Source organism: Fusarium vanettenii, assembly GCF_000151355.1.
Source record: "Fusarium vanettenii 77-13-4 chromosome 2 genomic scaffold NECHAsca_18_chr2_1_0, whole genome shotgun sequence".
Lineage (NCBI taxonomy): Eukaryota > Fungi > Ascomycota > Sordariomycetes > Hypocreales > Nectriaceae > Fusarium > Fusarium vanettenii.
Genome location: NW_003315867.1, coordinates 2589258 through 2611203, shown reverse-complemented (window position 1 = coordinate 2611203; position 21946 = coordinate 2589258). Strand labels below are relative to the sequence as shown.

Here is a 21946-nt window from a genome sequence, read left to right as displayed (position 1 = left end):
CCAGGTATAACTGCTCCCCAGCTGTGCGACGACGGACCAATTCGCTTGATCGTCCTCAAGTGCCCTGTGGTCTGGCCAATTTTCAAAGTCAGGGGATCGTCGCAGTGAAGTTGACTGGCGATGGTTATCGATATTCAGTTTGACTGCGATGGCCTTTGTCTTGTCTCGGTTGAGAGGCCGAGTGTTGGTGTCGTGAGCGTTGCGAGATGGAACGTCTTCGATGGGCTCATAGACGTTGGGTATCCGCGGATATTTGCTAGGCTCCTCCCAGGAGTTGTAGTCTTCCTCTCTCACCATGGTTTTGGGATGACGTGATGCTAATGGTGTTTGCAGGTGTAGGTGCAGGGTGTGAGATGATGATGGGTGAGGTAGGAGAGTGGTGTCGGTCATGGATGGACCGATGGGACTGAGCGAGCCTTTATTCAAGCCCATGATCGCGGTTGATGACACGGGGGAGTCAGGGTGATGTGGTTTTTTCTGCTTGGTCTGAATAAGATCGTTCGCGCAGAAGCACACGCATTAGAGCTCACGCGCATCATGGGACATGATGGCCAGACCTGCATGCCAGGTCACGCCAATCGCGGCCAGCGAAGCTCACGCCGGGACCTGAATTTGGCGGGTATTGGGTGCCCGTTGGGTGCCGTTGGGCCACGACTCAAACGATGCACGAGGGCCCATGGTGCAGTTTTGCAATTTCCATGTCTTCCCAGAGCAAAACCCACCCTCGTCTGGGCTGTGTCGGCCTGTCTTGGGCTTGGACGGCCTTGTGGACGGCCTTGGGCATGCGCGGCTTGTCTTTGGGCTGTTCCGCCGAGTTGCAAATCCCAAAATGCAAGCAAGGATGTTATTTGCCAATCAAATCCCAAACCGCGGTGAGGGTGGCTTGGGAATTACAATTGGCCCTGTGCTGCCGATGGCGCTCTGCTGGCGAACGACTCTTTGCCTTGGTCCGATACACACAATGTATCCGTCAATGGGCTTGTGCCATTGTCTTTTAAGGCAACCGGATAAGGGGTTGCCTCGACGAGGCTCTGCTCTAGGCGATTTGGAGTTGAGGGAGGTCCAGCGTGCATAGCCGCAGTCGGCCATGGCGGTCTGTCTCTTTAAAACCAGGCTCTCATCATGCCTGAGTCCTTTTCGATTTCCCTCCCGGCTTTACCTTCTACAGCCTGAATCCCTTGAAGCAACCTTGAGAGCGAAGAATCGAGACAATGGCAAGCGTGGTACCCTCAAACGCGAGATGGGTTGAACCGGCATTTGACAGACACAAGCGTTCCCATCGTATCACTGACGAGAGCTGGGAAAGGTTCAAGCCTATCCTCTGCACTCTTTACAAATCCTACACTCTCAACATTGTCATGGAGTTCATGAAGAGGCGGTTCAACTTCCACGCGAGGTATGTTGATCTTGAAGCCGTCTCGGCCTTTGACTGATCTTCCGCAGCAAGCGCCAATATGGTTATCGTCTTGACAAGTGGGGGGTCAAGAAGTACAACAACTCTGGCGAAAAGAAGAATTCTATGAGTGCAATCGACCAGATGGAATTCGACAATGTTCGGCCGCTCGACACAAGCTCCCGACCGAACTTGTCTAGCAACATGGCCTCGACGAGTGCCATCATCGACGATACGGACCACGATGACCACATTCCTATGAAACCAAACCCTCGCCATCGTATCCGCTACCCTTGGGGGCCTGGGGATGGTCAGGCGACAACAAAGCTTGCTGCTGACTTTTGCGCGGCCATGTCTGATGATGAGAACGCTTTCCAACTATATTCTGGCCTATACAACTCCCTATCAAGGTCCAACCAGCCTCACTCTACAACCCAGATGTTTGTTGCCATCTCATGTGCTCGGGTCGCCGATAAACCAGAGAATACCCACAAAGCATGGGAACTGCTGTCTGGCCTCTTATCTCAGCAATACGATGATGAACCTCACTTCGTCATGTCGATGCTCAAAGCATACTTGCAAGACCGCCTCGAGCAGGCTGATAATACGACAGTAAAGCGCCGCACCTGCGCTACCATTCAGGAATTTCTTGACGAAACCGGGTCACTGAGGCGTATCCCTCACAACTATTCCTCTATTGACCTGGTGGCCGACTACTTCCTTTTCTATGGCCTTGACCAGTATGAGCACTCGCTGAGTGAGAAAGAGGTCTCACCGAACTTCTCGACAGAGCACCTCCTCAACGACTTCATTAGGAGGCAGCCCTTTGTCGACATGGTTCGACGAAATGTCTCGCAGCCCCTTCGCCTCTGTGCGGCATGGTGTAGTGAACAGCTTCTCATCAACCACCCGGTTCCCCTGCAGAATCCCTCGGTCCAGCCCAACCCTACCATGCGCCACTGGTGGGATAACACCAGGATCTTCTGCACTCTCTGGGGCGTTCTTCTGGGCTTGGTCAGACCTGGTTGCGCTCCCGATTGGTATAATCAGTGCGAGTCTGCCTATGGCATCTCTGCTTCTGAGCTCCTTGTCACTGTGTCCTGGATGATTGGCGCCGAGACCACCCCTTGCGATTATACCATGTCGGATAGAGACCTCCTCAAGAACGCTGCCGAGCGTGCCCAGAGTCTTTTGGAACTAAAAGAGGGCGAGCTCTTGATCGAGTTCATTGACAAGTTTGAGTGGATGAACGAGCGCGTTGACCTGGTTGACGAAGAAAAGTCGTTTGAGCCCTTTCTCCAATCACAGCTGCGCCAGTACCTATCTGAGACTCTCAGGATCCAGCTCCCCTACCCAGCTCAGAGCCAGAGCCAGAGCCAGGAAAGCGCTGCCCCGGAGATGGACAATTTTGGTGATGTGTTTGGGTTTAGTAGTGACTGGGGGGTTGTCAATGTGGACTATTCCGCCCCAATGCCGTCGCCGAGCGCGTATGGGTTTGTGGCAGTTTCCGAGAGGTGATTTTTTCTTCTTGACATTATGTTTGTTGCGTCTTGTTATATGCTTCTTCTATCTTCTGGGTTGCATTTTAGGCTTGCCGAGTTTCTGTCACTACTGCCATAGTAAAACTCCCCTCTCGTTTGTATCGGTAATGAGTGTGAGAAGGATTCAAGGGTTGGATTATCAAAGGTTTCACGAGTTTACGCACGAGTTAGATCAAGGCATAGCGAATCATTCTTTTGTGATTGTAGATCAAACACAGTCAAACAAATTAAGAAAAACAAAGCACCAGTCTATGTGACGCAGGGGGTATCACCAAGTATAGTGTAGTCCTCGACAGTGTCCGCCATTCTCGCAACGCGCCGCCGCTTGATGCCACATGTAATATCATGTAATAAAGTAAAGAAAACAACAAGGGACCCAGGCCCTTTCAAAGAAGTGAAGTGAATGACACAGCCTCATAATTCCATCCATAGTACACATACAACCAATCTTTCCTAGTCCATGACAACTTAAACCTCCGTCACCAGCTGTTCGCCCTCGTCGAGCAGCTCTGTAACCTTGCGCAGGTTACCAATCAGGCTACGACCGAGACCTCCGAGGAGCAGCTTCTCGGCATTGGCAGGCAGGCCGAGATAGGTAGGAGGTTCACGTTCGGGCAGACGGTGAATCCAAGCATTGAAGTCCTGGAAACTGGTGCCCGACGGCACAACGAGACCACCCTCGGGTCCATCGACGAGCTTGTGGTCAACCTCGTAGGCGGCGGGAGTGAGGAACGACGTGACGAGCTGAGAAAGGAGCTTGAAATCCCCCTCATCGTCGATCTTGCCACCATACGTCTCGGTCACAAGGTATCGAAGCATCTCCCATGGGATATTCTGAGGCGCCAGGTTGGTTCGGTTGCCTGCTACACCATCGATCCAAGTATCGACAATATAGGCGGAGCACTCATACTATCGTATATGTTAGCTATCAACTCAAGAAAGGGGAGATCCAGACTTCACTTACATCACTGTCGTTGAACTCCCAGAATCCCTTCCAGCCAAGGTTTGGCGCATATCGCAGTCTCTCCTGCACAACGGCGTGCAAGAAGGACAGAAGCAGGTAGAGTCGTGTTCTCTCCACGGGGCTCTTTGTGGCTCTCGTGGACAGGGATGACATCGAGTCCTTCATGTTGGCCCTCACACCAGCAGGCTGCTCGTACATGAGAACGCGGGAGGCTCGGAGCAAGTTGACGGGAATCTTGGGGCTCGACTCCATGGAAAGGAAGAGACGGAAGTCCGAGTGAGGGTTGAGTGACTCCATGCGCTTCTCCAAGCTCTGAAGCCAGGTTGGAGCCAAGTGCACATTCTTGACCAAGACCCATGAGCCAGTTTGAGCGGCGTTGCTGATGGCCTTGTCGGCGCTGGCGAGACCTTCGTTGGAACCCATGGCGATGTTGGTGCACTTGACGCGCATCCTCTCAACCAGGTTGTCCACCTTGTAACTGGCATCGAAGCCGGGGCTCGACACCAGGGAGATTGGCAGTGTGGCAGACACCTGAGTGACGGTCTGCTTCAGGTCCTCGACGATATCAAAGATGTCAGAGCCAAAGACCTGAGCAACGAAGCGTTCGGCGGCGGGAACAAATCGGTCCATCCTGAATAGCTTGACGAGTAGGAGAGACAGAAGGGCTTGGTCGATGGCTTCAGTCTTCTCATCCCAGATGTGTGGCACAGCGTTCTCGGCCAACTCCTCAGTGAAGAATTTGTCCCAGTCCTCGGTTGAGATGGCATCAATCTTGTCCTTGATAGCACTGAGTTTCTTGGCCTGAGCGAATGCGTTCTCTCTGTCGTCAGGGTGTGACGAGAGGTCCTTGCCCTCAACACGGTTGTCGAGGATCATGTCAATGACAGACTTATCCATCTTGTAAGGAGAGGCCTGGGCGAGAAGCATTCCCAGAGTGATGCGGTCCTTTTGGAGAAGACCAAGGGCAGTTCGCTTGAATGTGTTGACAAAGAGGTCATGGACAATGACATCGCGTCTGGCATTGTGGTCTGTCTCGTTGGCGAGGTTCTTGTTGCCGTGGAGTACCGACTGGAAGATGTCGAGGAAGTACTGGAGTGAGAACTGGTAGAAGTGGTTGAGGTAGTGCAGTTGCTCCAGAACAGCAAAGACAGCACTGCAAGATCGGGCAATGATGCTGTACTGCTGTGTGATTTCCTCCACCTCAGCCATGACGCCCTCGGTGTTGCTCATCTTGGCAGAGATCTCGGCAGCCTCGGTCTTGAGAGTCTCGAGCGTCTCAATAACGTTGTCGTCATCCAGAATATTACCACGAGACTCGTTGAGAGCCTGAAGAAGTCGCTTCTCCAGCTGTCGCAAGTGAATCTTGAACTCTCCCTGAAGCTTGATGAGGTTGGAGCGTCGTTCGTCAACATCCGGCCGCTCTGACTTGAGCACATCGTTAAGTGACTGGGTCTGCAGGCTGCTCTGTGTGACAGTAAAGTTGACAAACGTGGTTCGACTGCAGATGTCAGGGGCAAACGTGGCCGATGGATCGCGAGTGGAAAGGTAGAGCTTGAAGGCTGGCGAAAAGTCGATCTCTTGCTTGCCGAGCTGGATGAGAACACGTCCACCTGTTCGTTGACATTCCTTGTTGAGGACGTGGTTGAGGATAGGATCCAGATGCTCGGCGTCCTGGATGAGAATGGGGTTTCCGAATCGAAGGGAACTCTCGAGCTGCTTGGTAAAGGTATCGTCCAAGAAGCTCGTCACCGTCAGGCGGCGATCCTTGCATTCCTTCTGCAGGAACTCAGTAACTCGTCCCGAGGGGTCGATGATGAGTGGGTAACGGTTGAAGCGCTTAAGAATGATAGCATTCTCAGTGCATAGATCATCGACAGGGAGAGCATTCTCCTGCCAGCCCAGGCGCTCATCAGCTGTAGACAGGTATTCAGTAACAGGGTTTGGCGACTTGTACTGAATACCAGACAGGTGAAGCTGATGGAACCAGTCGTCCATCATTGACTTTCGGAATGTCTGATCATATAGACCACTGTACGCCAGGAAGGCCGCAGCCACGAGGACATCTCCGACGAGGGTGCTGATTTGGATTTCGAACGACTTGCTTCCAGCCTCCCAACGAACTCGTTCCGAGGATAGACTGTCGAGAAGTCTGACACTGCGGTCCACCTTGAACTGGACTCTCGACATCTCGGCCTTGATGGCCTGGGTCTCGCTGATGAGCGCAGCATACTCAGTCTTGTACGTGTTGATGCTGGCCTCGAGATCCGCGATATTGTTCTGCACAGACTTGGCCTGGGCCTTGGTCTCCAGGGCTTGATCCTCGAGTTGCTCGACTTCGATCTTGAGAGGACCAACTCGGTCGAGAATGTCAAAGTAGTTGACCTGGGCAGCAACCCATTGCACAAGAGGACCGCAAGCCTTGGAAGCGCGGTTGACCTTCTCAAAGGTGAATTCAGGATTGGACAAGAAGTCGTTGCGCATCTTGTTTCTCAGGCCCTTGGTCATCTGCTTGGCGTTGTCAAACATGAGAATGCTGGCAATGAAGTCATCCTTTCGCACGATTCCTTGCACCGCCTTCCAGTCGTTGATCCTGTGACCGAGCAAGGTGCACACGGCATCCATGGCAAGTCGAACACCCTGAGGCGGGTTGCCCATGGACCTGACTTCGGTCAGATGTTGACGCTTGATGTTGCTGACACTGGCCTTGGCCTCCTCGACGGCGGGTTCAGCCTTTGCGAGATCCTCCAACACAACCTTCTTCCGCGAGGCAACCTCTGCCTCCTGCTTCTCCAAGTTGGCCTGAATCTCCAGTGAAGTGTTCTTCCTCTGTTCCGCCTCACGCTGATCAGCAACCATGCGCTGCAGCTTCTCGTTCGCCTCCGCATCCTTCTGCTCCAGTTGCTTCTTCTTCTCCGCTAGGCTCACTCGGAGATCGCGAACCTTGTCCACTGTGTCTCTGAGCTTCTCTAGACCAACGTTCAAGTGACGTTGCTGCTCCTCAAGATCCTCCCGCTTTTCGTTGTAGAGCTTGATGTATTGTGTGACAAAGTCAAGGAAGTGTCGAGGTGTCAAGAAAGTAACCTTGCCCTGCTGCTTGAGCAGCTTCTCGTTGTACCGCTGGAGCGAGTAGTGGATGTGCACCATGGAGTTGACAACTGTCTCACGATGAGAAGGAGGTAGTTGCAGACCACGGTACGCCACAGGAATGGTATCAGGGCACTCAAAGTTGCTTCGGTCCAAGTCGATAGACTGAGTGAGTTCATGACCGACTTGGAAGAGAGCCTGATCAGACCAGTCTCCAAACCAGTTGAGGACGCAACGGTTGAACAAAGCAGGACTGGTCGCAGCCTTTGAGGAGAGGCCATCCTCAGGAGGATTCATGGTAAACACGACGTGTAGGTTCTTGACGATTTGCTGCGTGAACCACTTGTACAGTTCCTCTGGCGAGTCCAGGTGCAGGTTCTGGCGTTGAGCACCCTCCTTGCAAGCAGTCATAAGGGCTGCGTACTCGTCTCCCTCGAAGAGACCGGGGACTTCGGCGTTGGCAAGCAGGGTGTTCATTCTCTCCAGGAAACCAGAGTCCAAAACGTTCGACTCGTCCATGATGAAACAAATCTTCTCACCCTTACAACCGCATCGTCGAAGGACATCTCGAAGATCGTCATCAAAGTCCTCAGCAGAGTACTTTCCGTGGACCTTGATCTGGAAAACCTTGAGACCATTCATCCAAGCGACAAAGCGAGACAGTGTAGTCTTGCCACTGCCACTGACACCAATCAAGATGAGATGACCTTGGGGCTGTCGGAAGACACGATCGATACGCAGCACGTGCTCTAAGACATCATTGAAGAGGATCAGGGGTACATCAACCTCTTCCTCGCAGAAGGTCTTGAGCCTAGCCTTGACAAAGTCTCTCAGCTGCTCACGATCGACCGGGACATAGTTCTTGGAGAGCCAGTTGGAGAACAGAATAGGACCTCCAAGTGCCTTCTCCTCATCAATGTTGGGGAAGAACTCCAATGCGATGCGTCGTACGCTCTCGTCAGTCCACTGTCGTTCCTCTTCAGCCACCAGTCGATCTTGGAAGAGGCGCAGAGCTTCGTGAGCCCAGATTCGGATAAGACCTTCAATGGTCAAAGCCTCCAGCGGCCGAATAGCTTCATACACACCACGGACCCATCGAGTGAGTTCACGAGGGGAGTAAACATAATGGGGCTGAATCTTGGGTGTGAATCTTTGCTGGGACTCAAGATAGAAGCGAACCATGGCGTGAGTAAGAGGCTCTGCATATCCTCGAAGAGATGGTATGATCTTGAGAACAGCAGAGTTGAAGGTGCCATAGATCTGGTTCAGAGACAGCTCACCAGGATAGTCGACCATGATGAGAGGAGCATGTCGAAGGAATCTGGCACCCATGGGAGTACGTCCAGCATCAGTAGGAGGGTTGCAAGCACCGACGAACTGAATACGGTCCAAAGTGACCCATGACTTGTCGGATGTTCTCCAGAAACCGTTATGCTCAACAAGCTGGCGAAGGAACGAAATAGCGCGTTGCGTTCCATACTTGTCTGGTGCCGGCAAGTTGATCTCATCGCAGAAGATGACAAGCCATCGTCCGATCTGAGTAGGCGAGAGCATAACACCGTTCAGCGTCTTCTTGTATTCGCAGTACTGCTCAAATGTCTTAATGAGCAGGTCAGGAGTTGTCGCGCTCGAGAAGTTAAGACCAACAACTTCCATGTTGGGCAGCTTGCGAAGTGCACTGAACAGAGTCATTGTTTTACCGGATCCAGGAGGACCACAGAGCAGCAGGGGCTTGTGCTCAGCGAGCCACGAGTAGAGAACATCTTCGTGACGGACAGTGTCCAGCGTAGGAATAACGACATCGGTCTGAGTGATGGAGTGTGTGTTGACTTCCACAGATGGCACCTGGTTCTGCCAAGGAGCCCACTCAGCCTTGGGAAGAGTGACGTCGAAATCAATGAGAGAGCTGTTGCCATCCAGAGGAGGCGAGCCAAAGTTGGCCAAGGCACAGATATCATCACCAAATGACTTTCTATCAGTCAGAGGACAGTCGCCAGTGAGCGCCCAAACAAGTGCCAACAGAAGCTTCTTCGAGATGAAGGATTCGATCTGTTCAGACTCGAGAGGAAAGTCAGAGTGCTGGCCATTGTACTCGATGGCGTCTCGGACAGCCTTGTTGAGCAGCGAAAAGAGGGTGGTGAGCACACGAGCGGTTGTGAACTCCATGATGTGGTTGTAACCCTCAGCTCGCTGAAGAGCTTGCAGAATAAAGTTCTCGTCAGTCAAGTAGACGTGGAGCAGACTGGCAAACTCGCTTTGCACGGCCAGAGTCTTGGCAGGGCTATGTCCTGTAGCAACACTATCCTCATCCAAGTCCTCAAAGGGAACGCTGCGGAGAGTTGAGAGATAGTTTTGGACCATCATGGTCGGCGAGACAGTGTCCTCGCTGAACCAGACCATACCGCAACGACTGACGGTGGCAAGAGTAGCGTACTTGAGTGTCTCGACTTCGAACATGATTCGGACATTGGCAGGCAGGTTAAGACGTTCACCGTTGGGGAGGGTAAGCAGCTTGTTGTCATCGAGGACACTGTTCAAGTTCTCGACCCATTCAGGATCGACATCACCATCAAAGACGATCCAATGTCTCTTTGAGTCTTCGCCACGCAGGTTGTCGACAATCTTGCGGAGAATGCTGGTGAACAGACCGTCGGTCCACTCACGAGTTGTCGAGTCGAGGTTTCCGTACAGGGCCTCCTTCGACATGACCTTTGAATCGATCACATGAGACACGCCTTCAACACCTTCGACCTTCTGAAGAGCATCGAGCAGAAGCCTCCAGGCAGCAGACTTTCCGGATCCAGAGTTACCGACCATCATGACACCGTGATGGATCTTCTGGATCTGGTAGAGCTGGAGGACCTTGGTCATCCAAAGCTCATTGACGACGAGATGGCGCTCAGCTGCAAGCTCACGGATAGCGTTCTCCAGGGCCTCGAGGTTGGCTGGCACGTATTGAACGCCAGGGAAGCAGTCTGTTTCAATAGTGGCCATGATGTCAACATCCGACTTGATCAACTTGGGCGCAATAGTCTCCCGAATGCTCTGCACAATAATCTCGGGTTCGACAACCTCCTCAGCACCGAGACTGCCTTCACCCAAGCGAGCACGCTTGAGGCCACCAGAGCTGACCAAAACACTCTTCAAAGCACGCAGACCAAAGTCGTAATGAGCCTGTTTGGACAACCTGCCAGAGCACTGATCGAAAAAGGGAACAGTCTGCTTGGAGAGTTGCTTGGCCTGGTTGAAACCCTGGGAGTAAAGCATAACCTCGGCAATGAGCTCCTTGTCAGGCTTCGACATGGCAACACTTCGGAAGAGCTTCTTCAAGTTATCGGGGAGGTTGGAACGACCAGCATAGCCAGGGTTCATGGTGATGAAGATACCAGTATTTTCGTTGACGTGGAGATGGCGGCCGACCAACTCAATCTGGGACTGATCATCCTCGACGCCCTGCTTGAGACCCAGCTGAATGTTCTGGATCTGCTGCGAGACAGCGGACAAGATACGCTCCTCCAGACGGTTGAACTCATCGAAACAACCCCAAGCACCGACCTGGCAGATACCAAGGAAGATACGGCCCATGGCCTGGAAGTCGAAAGTGTCGTCACAGCAGAAGACAAGTGTGAATCGTCCCAACTGCACACCAAGGGCTTTGACTGATTCAGTCTTACCCGTACCGGCAGGACCATAAGGTGAACCACCCAGACGTTGACACAGTGCTTGAGTAAGGGTGAGGAAACATCTATCGGTAAGAGGAGTGCGAACAAGGCGCTCCGGAACACCCAGGTATTCGAAGCCATAGTTGAGCTTGGCGTTGGCCATCTTGATGTACAAGCGGTCAAGATACTCGCCCTGGGGTTCGTAGACGTAACGCATCTGCAGCTGCCAGAGGTAATGGTTTGTGGAGTTGGCCTTTGCATTGATGAGCTTCTCGATAGTGTCACGCTGGTGGACACATTCGGTAATCTGCTGTTCGCACTTCTTCCTCAGAATGACCTCAAGCTCCCCGAGGACGGTGTCAGCAAGAACGCGGAGAACCTCGACCTCACGATCGAAGATAGCCTTGAGCGTCTCGCCGCCAGTGGTGAGAGACTTGTCAACCGCGGTAGTCCAAACAACCTGGGTGGCAAGCACGACAATCTGGCTGGGATAGGCGTCCATAAACCCGTTCAGAGCCTCTCGGTCAATGGTCTCTGATTCAAAGATGGGCGTGTATTGATCGACGGCCTCGGCAAGAAGCTCAGCCAGGGTTGACTTCATGCCACCCTCCAAGAGAGCCAGCCAGTCGTTGATCTTGGGTGTCTTGGCCAAAGAGATTTCCTTCTTGAGTCGGACAACCTCACCTTCTTTGGAAGTGAAGCCAGAAATGACAGTTTCATCGTCCATAACGAGACCTGACAAACCAGCAAACATCTTCTTGAAGTGCTTGGCAATGCGAAGTGTGTCGTTGCTGTTACCAATCATCTCCAGAAGATCTTCGTCACCAACAAAGTAGAATCTGGGGAATGAGACTCGCTCCTTCTCCAGGTATTCACCAAGAGCCTTCTGAATCTTGTTGAGCATTTCTGCGAGTCGCTCAAGAGACTTTTGGACGTTGGGGATGTTGAGAACTTCGAGGACGTAGGGCGACTTGTTGGCCTTCTTCATGACAGCCAAGAACTCACTGTTGATGTTCTGGAAACGTCCCGACTCGATGGGGAGAAGGTGCTTGATATCCGCGTTGCCAGTGAAGACACCCTCAAGGTAGACCCATTGGCGTTGAACATCAATCCACACGTCAAAGAGAACATGGACACGGTTGAGCTTGTCCTCCCATGCAACAGCCTCCTCCTCAAACTCCTTGTAATAGGGAGAGTGCTTCATAGCCTGCAGAGAGTTCAAGTTCTCACTGCATTTGGCAAAGAGATCGTCCCAACCACGAATAAGTCGGATCTTGTTTTGGTAGTTGACCATCTCCAAGGCATAGTTCTGCCATGTCTCACGGACTTGCTTCAGGAACTCTTCAAGAGCCATCTCACCCTGAGCCTGGGCAATGATGTCCTTGACGATAACTTCGGTAGCAACCAGGTTGAGATCCCAAACATCACCAAGGGTCATCGAGCTGGGTGAGAAGCGCTTCTGCGGCTTAATTTGCTTGTAAATCTTGTGCCAGTGACGTTCACGAATGGCATCAGACTTCAAATCGGAGAGAATAGAGTTAACCTTGAGGAAGCCGCGAAGAATGCCCTGGACGTGCTCGAAAGCAGCATACTGTCGCATCCTGCTGGGCATTTCCTTGGTGCTCTTGATGAGGTCATCAACCTTGGATCGAATCTTTCGTGGCTGAACAGCAGTCCAGAGGATATCGCGTGTCTCGTTGAGACTCGCCCAGATGGTGGAAAGGTTAGACCAGACAGACTGGAAGTCGCGGACCTCCTCAAGGGTGGCCTCAAGAGAGGTATCGGGGCTAGCAGGAATATCCAAGGCTTCCTTGGCCTTTGCCACCATTTGAGCATCATCCTGGAGCTTGGAGATGCGAGATTCAAAAGAGCTCAGGGTGGCAGATGCAACATCAGGCTGAATGGTTCCAGAGACAGGCTTCTCCTCGTTCCACTGGGCGGCAATCTCAGCAATTCGCTCGTTGATCAACTTGTCCTCGGCGACGATCTTGGCCTGGAGCGCATCAGTCTGGTCCTGGACGATTCTAGACTTCTTCTCAAGAATCTCCTTGAGCGCCTCCCACTGGCTGTCGATCTGCTCAATGTGCAGCCAGTCATTGGGGAACTGATATCTTTGCCTGACAAGCGTCGACTGTCCTTGGCGGAACATGTCAATCTCGGGCGCCCATGTCTTCACATTGCGCTTGCAGCTCTGCACAACAGTGATGAACTGGACGGCCTGAGCAGTCGATGAGGCATCGGAGCTCTGGCTCTCGAGGTGCTTTCGTGCCTTTTCAATCTCTGCATTGATCTCGCGCATACGGTTTCCAAGGCGGCTGGCAAACTTCATAAGAATCTCATGCTGCCATTGATCATACTTCGCATTGACCTTGGTCTGGACCTGGTCGTAATCAATGGTGAGATGGCCAAACGCACGGCTGACTTCTTGAGTGTCAAAGGTAGACCGGGTCTTGCGGATTTCCTGCAGAAGCTGCAACCATCGAGGGAGCTGCTCGCCAAGAGCATCGTAAACCTGTTCAGATTGAAGATCCCAGAGTGACTGGAACTGAAGCCACTTGTCGACATAGGCACTGACCTCATGTAGCTTCTTCTCAACGGAGACGTAGACACGCTGCAGCAGGCCAGCACACTCCGAGGGCAAGTCAGTGAAGCGAGGTTCATCATTGGCGGTAGTGGTCAGGCTCATCTGGTATCGAGTCGCCTTGATCTTGCGAAGGTTGCAGACAATTCCGAGCCACTCGTGAAGGTGAAGGAACCAACTGGCGCGAGCAAACTCCAGAGGAGGATCGAGGTAGATGACTTGGTTGCGCATGGCGAGCTCAAGCACAAGACGCTTCATAGTCGGGCCATCGGGCTTAGCCTCTTCATTGTTGTTGTTGACCTTGCGTCGCATTTCATCATCTGGCGTGTCATCCTCAAACGCTTCGATCCATGCGTGAACAGCGCTCTGGAGACGGGTGAGGAGAATCGACTGAACCTTGCTGTTCAGGCCACGCACCCAGAAGTCCAAGTTCACATATTGCTCCAAGTTCAGCTGATCCACAGCAGCCTGGATCGTATCCAAGCGAGTGTGGAAAGCAGCCTCCTCATAAGGGCAGGTGTTGAGCTCCTTCAAAGCTTGCTCAACGGTGGCATGAATGAAGTTGAGGGAGACAGCCTTTTGCTGAAGAACGGACACAGCAGCTGCGAAACCACGAATGAACATGCCGTGCTTGCTCTCCGTGTTCTTGGCAAGGCCAAAGTCGGTTCCACCAGGAAGAAGTGGTCGTGTTTGTCTATTATCAGAGTAGAAGAGCTCATGCGAGTTGATGAATGACTCCCATCGAAGCGGCACACCTTCACTAATCAACTTGTAGACATCATTTCGGTAACCAAAGAGCAGGACCGACTCCTCACCCATGACCGAGATTTGTCGCAGAGTCTGGGATAGTGTCCTCACGCTCTCCATGAGACTAACAGCGTAGGGGTAGACTCGCTTGGCATCTTTGGACACGGTGGTAACAGCGTGCGGGACAGAGTACGACTGCCAAGTAAGGTTGCGTGTCTCCTTGAAGAGAGTGATGACTTGAGGGTCAAAGTTAACAGTGAGCTCAAGGATACCACCAGCAGATCTGACACGAGCAATCTCAAAGAGTTGGCCAGAAATAGAGATCTTGCGTCTACCCACGTCGGCAATCCAAGCCTCGTAGATTCGAGCAGTATCCAACTTCTGCTTGAAGAGCTCGCTCTCCTCCTGGAGCTTGTGACCTTCGGTGTGCATAGTCCAATCAGGACCAAGAACAGCCTCGACCTTCCGCATGTAGCCATCAAGTTGGAACTCGATTTGGCGAGCCCAGATGATAGCACCTGAGACAGGGGGGAGATCGCGGAGCTGCGCCATAGCGTGAGTCTCTGAGTGACCATACTGCTGCTTGAATCGCTCGTGCAGTCCGTTGATTGCTTGCTTGACGTGGTCCATCAGCTGGTTCTGGTACTCCTGAATAGCACCGCGAATCTTAGGCCTGACAAAGAGGGCGTTGAACTTGGAGAAGACTCGGAACATCTCGTTGGCGGTCTTGGCAGTGGCCAGTCGATCTCGAAGTCTGGCAATGATGGAATTCTCCACTCGAGTCGTGCGCTCGTTGTAAAGATTCTCAGCTCGTACCCATCGTTCCTTGCCCTGATCGGTAACATCTAGCAGGTCGACATTGTGGAGAGCCTCCCAGGCTTGCTTGACCTCCTCAACGGCGTCCACATCGCCCATCTCCTCCATGACGATGCCGTTTGAGCCCGTTGTCTCGGTGACGCCGGGGATAGTCGCCTGAGGGCCAAGGACATTGATGATGGTCCGCTGGAGCTGCTCGTGGTTGTCACGGAAAGTGCTGACGTACTTGATCCTCGACTCAAGCTCTGAGTGCTTCTTGTTGATCTTGATAGGGATAAACTTCTCGTTTCGACGTCGAGTCACTTCACGGGCCACATTGGTAAACTCTTTGACATTCTCCTCCCAGGTTCGGAATATGTCGTCACAAGTCTGCATGATGGTCTGGAACTGCTGGTAGTCCAGGTTGACCAGCTCAGTCCCCGGTAGCAGTCGGTGAAGCACTTCGTCGAGATCGGCCGAGATGGCTTCAACCAGTGGGAGAGCCCTACGGATCGGATAAGGGCAAATCCTCAGCTTCTTGTTCAGATGTCCAAAGATCTGCGCGATAGCCTCCTGTGCCTTGGAAAGCGAGGTAGCAGAAAGCAGCTCATCGAGAGGGAAATCACGCATGAGCTGGTTATACTTCTGAACCTTGTCCATAGCTTCTTTGAGACCAGTGTCAGCCGTGAAACTGACAGTAGCCTGGAAACGCTTGGCATGCTTGAGGATCTCGAGGGTCAGGAGCACACCCTCGCTCCTGAGCTGGCCCTCGATACCCTCCAAAGCCGATTCCATGGACAGCCAAAAGTTGACCTCCTGACTCGCAGTGTTGAACTCCTGGTTCGCGTTCGAAGACGGGTCCTTGGTCAACTTGGTGATGCCCTGGATGGACTTGATCCACGTGTTGACGTTGGCCTGCAGCCGGTTGAGGAATGTACTGTCCTGGAGAAGATTCTGGGGAATCGCATCGAGAGAGGGCCGGGTATGGCGAGATTCGGCATCGTCGAGGACATTCTGAACGATGGAGTGAAAGGTGAGTGAGATCTCGGGAATATCGACATTCTGCTGAAGATGGAGCAGACTCAGCTCCAGGTCGTTGAGTCGCTTCTTGGTGACTGGAATTCCCGTCTTCGCATCAACATCCGCTCGTCCTCTGGACCCGTTGGCCAACTGTTGGCTCTTGGTGTTGGCGTCAAAGTACGGCACCAAGGCGTGGTGGACCTGAGAATGAAGAACCTCCCAAGGGGAGAGGGCCGTACCCTGCTCTCCAACACCCGCGTTGAGAGAGGCAGGGCCAGGCAAATTAGTAATAAATATTTGAGATGTAAGGGGTCGTGTCGGGTCTATAGGTTGAGGAGATTTGATAAGGACAAGAGAGGAGACGGTCGTCGAGGACGAGGAGATCTCAGTAGAGAGGGTGTAGTTGTAGGTAACCGGCGCTATCAAACATCAGCAAGACTACACAACACGGCAAGCTTCACGCCGACGAACCAGCAGGATCAGCTCCAGCCTCTACAGCAGATGGGTTTGCGATATCCTTCTGGATGTAAAGCACATTCTGGCTATCGCTCGCAAACCGCGTGCAGCGCGAGACAGTCTCGCCATATCGGGCCTTGTGCAACAGACTTCCCAGCTGCTCGAGTTCGTCGCGGGTGGCGCCGAGGGCGATCTCGCAGACGGCAGCGAGATGCTCAACCACGCGTTCGGGCTCGATGGTCGGGAACGGCGCGGCAGCTGTGACGCCGTTGGCGGAGCTCCCAGTGCTCGGTGCAGCAGCCGAGGTGACCTCCATGGTGGCAGGAGGGTGCGGTATGGGAAAGAGAGTAGATGGAGAAGGCTTAGTAGCGCCCAGTCATCTCCAAAAGGTCGGCTCGCGGAGGGTTGAGGGCCGCAAACGAGGGGAGTCGGTGATGGGGGTACGAGGAGCTCAAGGCGGGCAAGCTTGCGTAGATTATCGAAAACAAACTCAGCGACGGCGTACGATGAGCTTGAAGGCTAAAGGAGCGTGATGTCGATGATAGCAAAAGCGGAAATCGCAGAAGTATTACGCAGCGTAGGTAGGGGTTGATGAGATGAAGTTCCAGTGTCCACCAAAGGAGTTCGGTAGGTTGTTGACTTTGGACTGGTTTGGACGGGACGCTGCTGTGTCTCTGCCGGATTTACGCGACTAGGTCCAGGGGAACCCCTGCCGCGACTGGACTGGACGGCATGTGTCGTCAGGAGGCGTGCACCCACACAGAAATCGAAATGGGAGCCCACCAGGCCCAATAATGAACACAGGAGGCACATGCACTGAAGCCCACGCTGTAACCCGCTGAAGCCCACTACGCCCTCTGGTGGAGCACAGCGCCCGTCCGCCAAATCTGCGACAAGCTGCCACACGCGACCTCTGATTGGTCTCACATCTCGCGACAAGGGGCTCATGCCAGGTTGGCGTTTTGGCGCAGGGGTCGCATTGGTTGTCCCAAGGAAAGGAAAGAACTCCAGCAAGGGTTTTGATTGAATGCTACGCTTTTTAAATGTGTGTATGTCTTTGACGACAATCAGTCACTCACTCACTGCAAGGCAAGCTCACTCAATATCCGGCTCAGTCAAACAACTCACTGTAGGAATGCTCTACGTACCAACTCAAGACCATGCTCGCGCGCGCGTGCATACACATACCCGCTAAAGAGACTCCAGCTACACGCAGCCATGATGGATGGGCTGCGGCTGGTCCCTAACTCAAACCTTGAGTTGAGCCACAACTCACAATATTGAAACCCCACTATCCTTCTTCACAACCTTGAACCAGGTTACCTCTATCCAATACAAAGCACGCACAGCAGACAACAAAGGGTGCGTCAGCCGAAACGTCTCCTCCCGCTCTAGTGGCGTCCAAGCTGCTCTACTACATAAACGCTTCCATTACTTCACTCTGCACATATCTTCACACAACGACTATGGATAGAACTTGAATCATTCAACAAGGAATAATCCTCAACTACATGCTGACATTTCTAATAAACGTACCTAACCACAAAACCAATCATGTCATGTACACAGTCGTCCTCTCACCATTCCCGACCGACAGAACTCTTTTCCCCCCTAGAACCAGAAGCACAAGAAAACGTCATAATCTTAAGCCATCTGAAAAACATGACAATGCCTCCCAACCCTGCTTCAACCCATAAATCCCCCAAAATCCCAGTCTCTCCCGTCAAGTTCGCGAAAGCATGTCCCAAACAAACAAGACCAGTCCCAACGCCCTTGTAAACCATTGTCCAGTCATCCATAACCCGCCTTCGTGCCATGCAGACCACTAGACCGACCAATGCGCCAGATCGAGACTCTACACACTACCTCAGGTAGTTAGGTACCGCCTAGGCTTGGTTGCCCGCGCCTCCGTTGCCGCCTGCAAGCCTTTGCCGTTGAAACATGACCCGCTCGTTACAAATGTCGATAAACTCTTCAAACTTGGCGATCGTGACTCGTTGCTCTTCCAGTTTGGTCTTCAGCTCGCCGATTTCTTTGTCCTTGTCCTCCTCCATCTTCTTCATGTCTTCTCGTGCTTTCGCAAGCTCACGCCTCAAATCTGCGCGTATGCGGTCTTCAGGTGATTGATGAGGTTTGCTGTATATCGCAGGTCTGTTCTCTGCCAGGCCAGTCGCCACTTTCTGAGGGTTGCGGTTGATGGCTGCACGAGCATTATATATGTCTCTCGGAAGCAAGTGACAATCAGGGTTAGCGGTTTGCAAAATCTGCAATGTCTCTGAGACCCCAGCACCTGTTTGTCAGTTAGTATGAAATTGACTAGGGTTATATAAAGACTGACCGTTTTCTTTGAGTTCCTTCACTGCAGCAACCATCTTGCTGTCAAGCTTTCGAGCAGCAGGGTGGTGTGAAGGGCTCTCACTAGGACCGTGGTTGTGTGAGAGATGGGTAGGGTCCGGACGATATCGAATCGTCCACTGGGTTCGCTGCTCAATGGCAAAGAACCCAAAGGGGCAATCGCATTTCCGGGACGAAGTTTTGCGCTTTCGGCACTCGGGGCTAACACGGCTCGGCGGCTTGCCTGCGCGATCACAGACAAACAAAACTTTCTTCAATCCCGGTACGGTCTTCTTAGAGCGGCCGATGACAATGGCATAGCCGACAGACGTACAGTACCGAAGCACGGCTTTCTGCACAGCTTCAAGAGTAGGGTAGCTTCCACCTTCCGGTGGGGGCGACATCATCTCGCCCAGCGGCTGTTGGGGGATGTAGTTGGGGTCAGCAAGCAACTTCATATCCAGGCCCCCCGACTCTTCGCCGTTGGTGTGACTATCAATATCCATTGCTTCATCTCCATTAGTCTCCTGCTTCTGTGGTGGGGCCTGCTGTTGCTGCGTCTGAGGCGCGGGTGCCGGTACGGGAGGCTGTTGAACTGGCTCTGCGGGGAGCGACTGTTGCTTCTGCTGCTGCTGAACCTGCTGTTGCTGAGCCTGTTGCTGATCTCGCTGGTCCCGCTGCTGCTCCCTCTGAGACTTCTGGGGTTTCGGCTGACGCTGTGCCTGCTGGGGTTGTGTCCGTTGCGGCTCTTGCTGCTGCTGATGAGGAAGCTGCTGTTGCTCCGGGGGCTGAGGAGTATGGATCTGCTGCTGCTGGGAGTGGAGCTGAGCTTGTTGCTGATGTTGCTGCTGCTGCTGCTGCTGATGGTGTTGCTGCTGATGGTGTTGTTGTTGTTGCTGCTGCTGCTGCTGAAGCTGCTGATGTTGCTGCTGCTGTTGCAGATGTTGCTGCTGCTGTTGTTGTTGCTGCTGTTGCTGTTGTTGCTGCTGCTGCTGCTGCTGCTGCTGCAACTGTTGCTGCTGTTGCAATTGCTGTTGATGCTGCTGCTGCTGCTGATGTTGTTGCTGCTGAAGCTGATGCTGCAGTTGTTGATGCTGCTGCGTCTGGGCTTGCTGCTGGCTTGGCTGCTGCGGCAGAGGGGGTGAAGGAGCTTGGGGCTTAACTTGAACCTGCCCGAGTTTCGGCGTAGGCTGAGCCTGTTGGGATAGAGGCCGCTGCTGCGGAGAGCCCTGGACATGGTGTGGGTGGTGGGTTTGCCGGGGGTTGTTGAGTGGGTGCGAAGGGTGAGTCAAGTGTTGGTGGTGCAACTGCTGCTGCTGCTGCTGTTGATGGTGGTGAAGCTGGTTGGGAACAACTTGTCCGAGAGTCGGAAACATCATCTGCCCACGCGGCGGCGGAACAGTTCGCGTGTTTGACACGTCGAGTGGACTCGGCACAGCATTGGACATGTGCGAGGAGGAAGAACGCGAGGAGCCATTGGGAAGATTACCAGTCACAGGACTCGGGTTGGCGAAGAGATGTTGAGGATAGCCAGGTGGCTGCTGCGGCGTATAGCCCTGAGGCTGATATGGAGACGCGGAGTGAGGCGCTGGTGATTGCTTACTCTGCTGGCTCGGATGAGGAGAGGGATATGGATTGCGGCGAAGGCCAGCCTGGGGGAAGTTTAGGCTAGCATGGGGATTTGATCCCGGACGTAGACTCGACATGTCGTCTCGTCAGGCCCCAGCAGAGGAGCCGGATTACAAACGCGAGAATTGGGACGCGCGGGGACCAGAATCTGGGGTCGGCAAGGTTGGAGGGGACGGCGGAGGTGTTGCTATCGTCGTTCGGCCGCGACGAAGCAAGCGGGAGGAGGGTGCGTGAAGAAGAAGTGACGTGACGTGACGTGACTCCGAGAGTCGATGGAGGGAGCGGGTTCGGAGTTGCGTGACTGTCGCGAGTCGTCCCCCGGTGATGATGATGAGGTCGGTCGGTCGTCGGTCGGTCGAGGCCAGGCGGTGTCGTGGCCCGTTGCCGAAGCCGAAACGCGGCAGGCGTAGCCGGAGACGGTGACCGGTGACGGTGAGCAACCTCAGGGACGAGACCGTGACCTTGACCTTAGATCTGGCCGGGCACGTAGGTGCGATACGGAGCGGAGCGCGGTGGTGTGCGGTGCGGTGCGGTGCAGTGTAGTTCGGATTGCGGAGCGTGTGGCCTTGCGTGGGAAGCAAGCAAACCCTGGGGCCCAAGGATCTTTGGGGGTGTCGATAATGGAGCAGCTGGGTTTGGGATGGGGGGAGGAGGCGTGGAGTTGTGGTTCAGCAGAGGCGTGAATAAAATTATGGAGAGGGACGAGCAGCCCGCCCGCAGCCCGGAAAAAAAATTTGGCCTGCCTTGCCTTGCCTGCCTGCTTGCCTAGGTGCTTCCTGCCTTGCCTGCCTGGCGTGACGAGGGAGGTTACGCGCCGGGGGGGGTAGGGCAAGTGGGAAGGGGGACCAAAGAGAAGGAAGTGGGTGAGCAATTGGCAGGGGGGGAGGGGCGAAGGGGAAACAGAGAACCCGGGGGCAGAGGGGAAGAGAAGCTGGGCTGGAGTGAGGTGAGGGTGAGAGGGGACGGAGGGGGGGCGCGTGTGAGCAAAGAGGACAATGGTGGAAGGGGGGAGGTGAGGCAGAAAGGAAGAAGCCGGTACAGTACAGTACGAGAGAGGGGAGGGGAGGGAAAAAAGCCAGCCAAGGGTGCGCAGAAGACACGCCTTTCCGAGAGAGAGATGGAGAGAGCAAGGACACAGAGGGGAAGGGAGGGAGTGGCAAGTGTGCAGGTGCAAGGTGTGTGTCCGTTGTCAATGTTTGATTGTGGGGGGCAGGGAGTTTTGCTTGATTTTCTCTGGGCGGCGTGGCGTTAGGCGTCGGCCATCTGGGGGAGAGAGAGTGCGAAAGTAGGTGAGGTCGAGAGTCCGTCCGTCAAGAGGAGGAAGAAAAAAATTGAGCCCCTGCCACTGGTTGGTTGGTTTGGTTGGTGGTTGGGTGTGTCTATTTTTTTTTTGGGCAGGTTCCCTTCTTCGGCAGTCGAGAAGGCGAAATGAGGCGGCGGGATGAAAGAAGGATTGATTTGCTAGTGGCAAATCATTCGTTTTCCGCTCGCCAATATCAACCGAAGAGAAGAAAAAGAAGCAAGCAAAGGGGAACCCCGGACTGGCTGAAAGTAAAAAATGAACACAAAACAAAAAACGCGACACCTAAATTCTCGTCCCGTCGTGTTTGTTGCCTTCCTGTTGTCGCCCTAGGTGGCTCTTCTTTTTTCCCAACTACGTACTCCCCTTTGAAGGGGACACGTGACGCCATCCCTTTCCCGCCCACCTGCTGCCCGCCTTGGGCGCTGCCCGCCTTACCC

General features: G+C 53.6%; 2 protein-coding genes across 2 annotated transcripts; one reads left to right on the top strand and one right to left on the bottom strand.

Moving 5' to 3' along the window:
• Nucleotides 1–1253: 1253 nt before the first annotated feature.
• NECHADRAFT_23653 (uncharacterized protein) lies at nucleotides 1254–2770 on the top strand (the record flags this gene model as incomplete). The annotated part of the gene is made up of 2 exons (XM_003046632.1): nucleotides 1254–1396; nucleotides 1444–2770. Coding segments are annotated over 2 exons (1470 nt in total), but the record flags the coding sequence as incomplete, so codon positions are not given.
• Nucleotides 2771–3112: 342 nt separating this feature from the next.
• Nucleotides 3113–16559, bottom strand: NECHADRAFT_58345 (uncharacterized protein; the record flags this gene model as incomplete). Its single annotated transcript, XM_003046060.1, has 3 exons — nucleotides 3113–3843; nucleotides 3899–16206; nucleotides 16259–16559. The coding sequence occupies 3 exons, from the start codon at nucleotides 16557–16559 to the stop codon at nucleotides 3403–3405; spliced, it is 13050 nt and encodes a 4349-aa protein (XP_003046106.1). The 3' UTR covers nucleotides 3113–3402.
• Between the last annotated feature and the right edge of the window lie 5387 nt (nucleotides 16560–21946).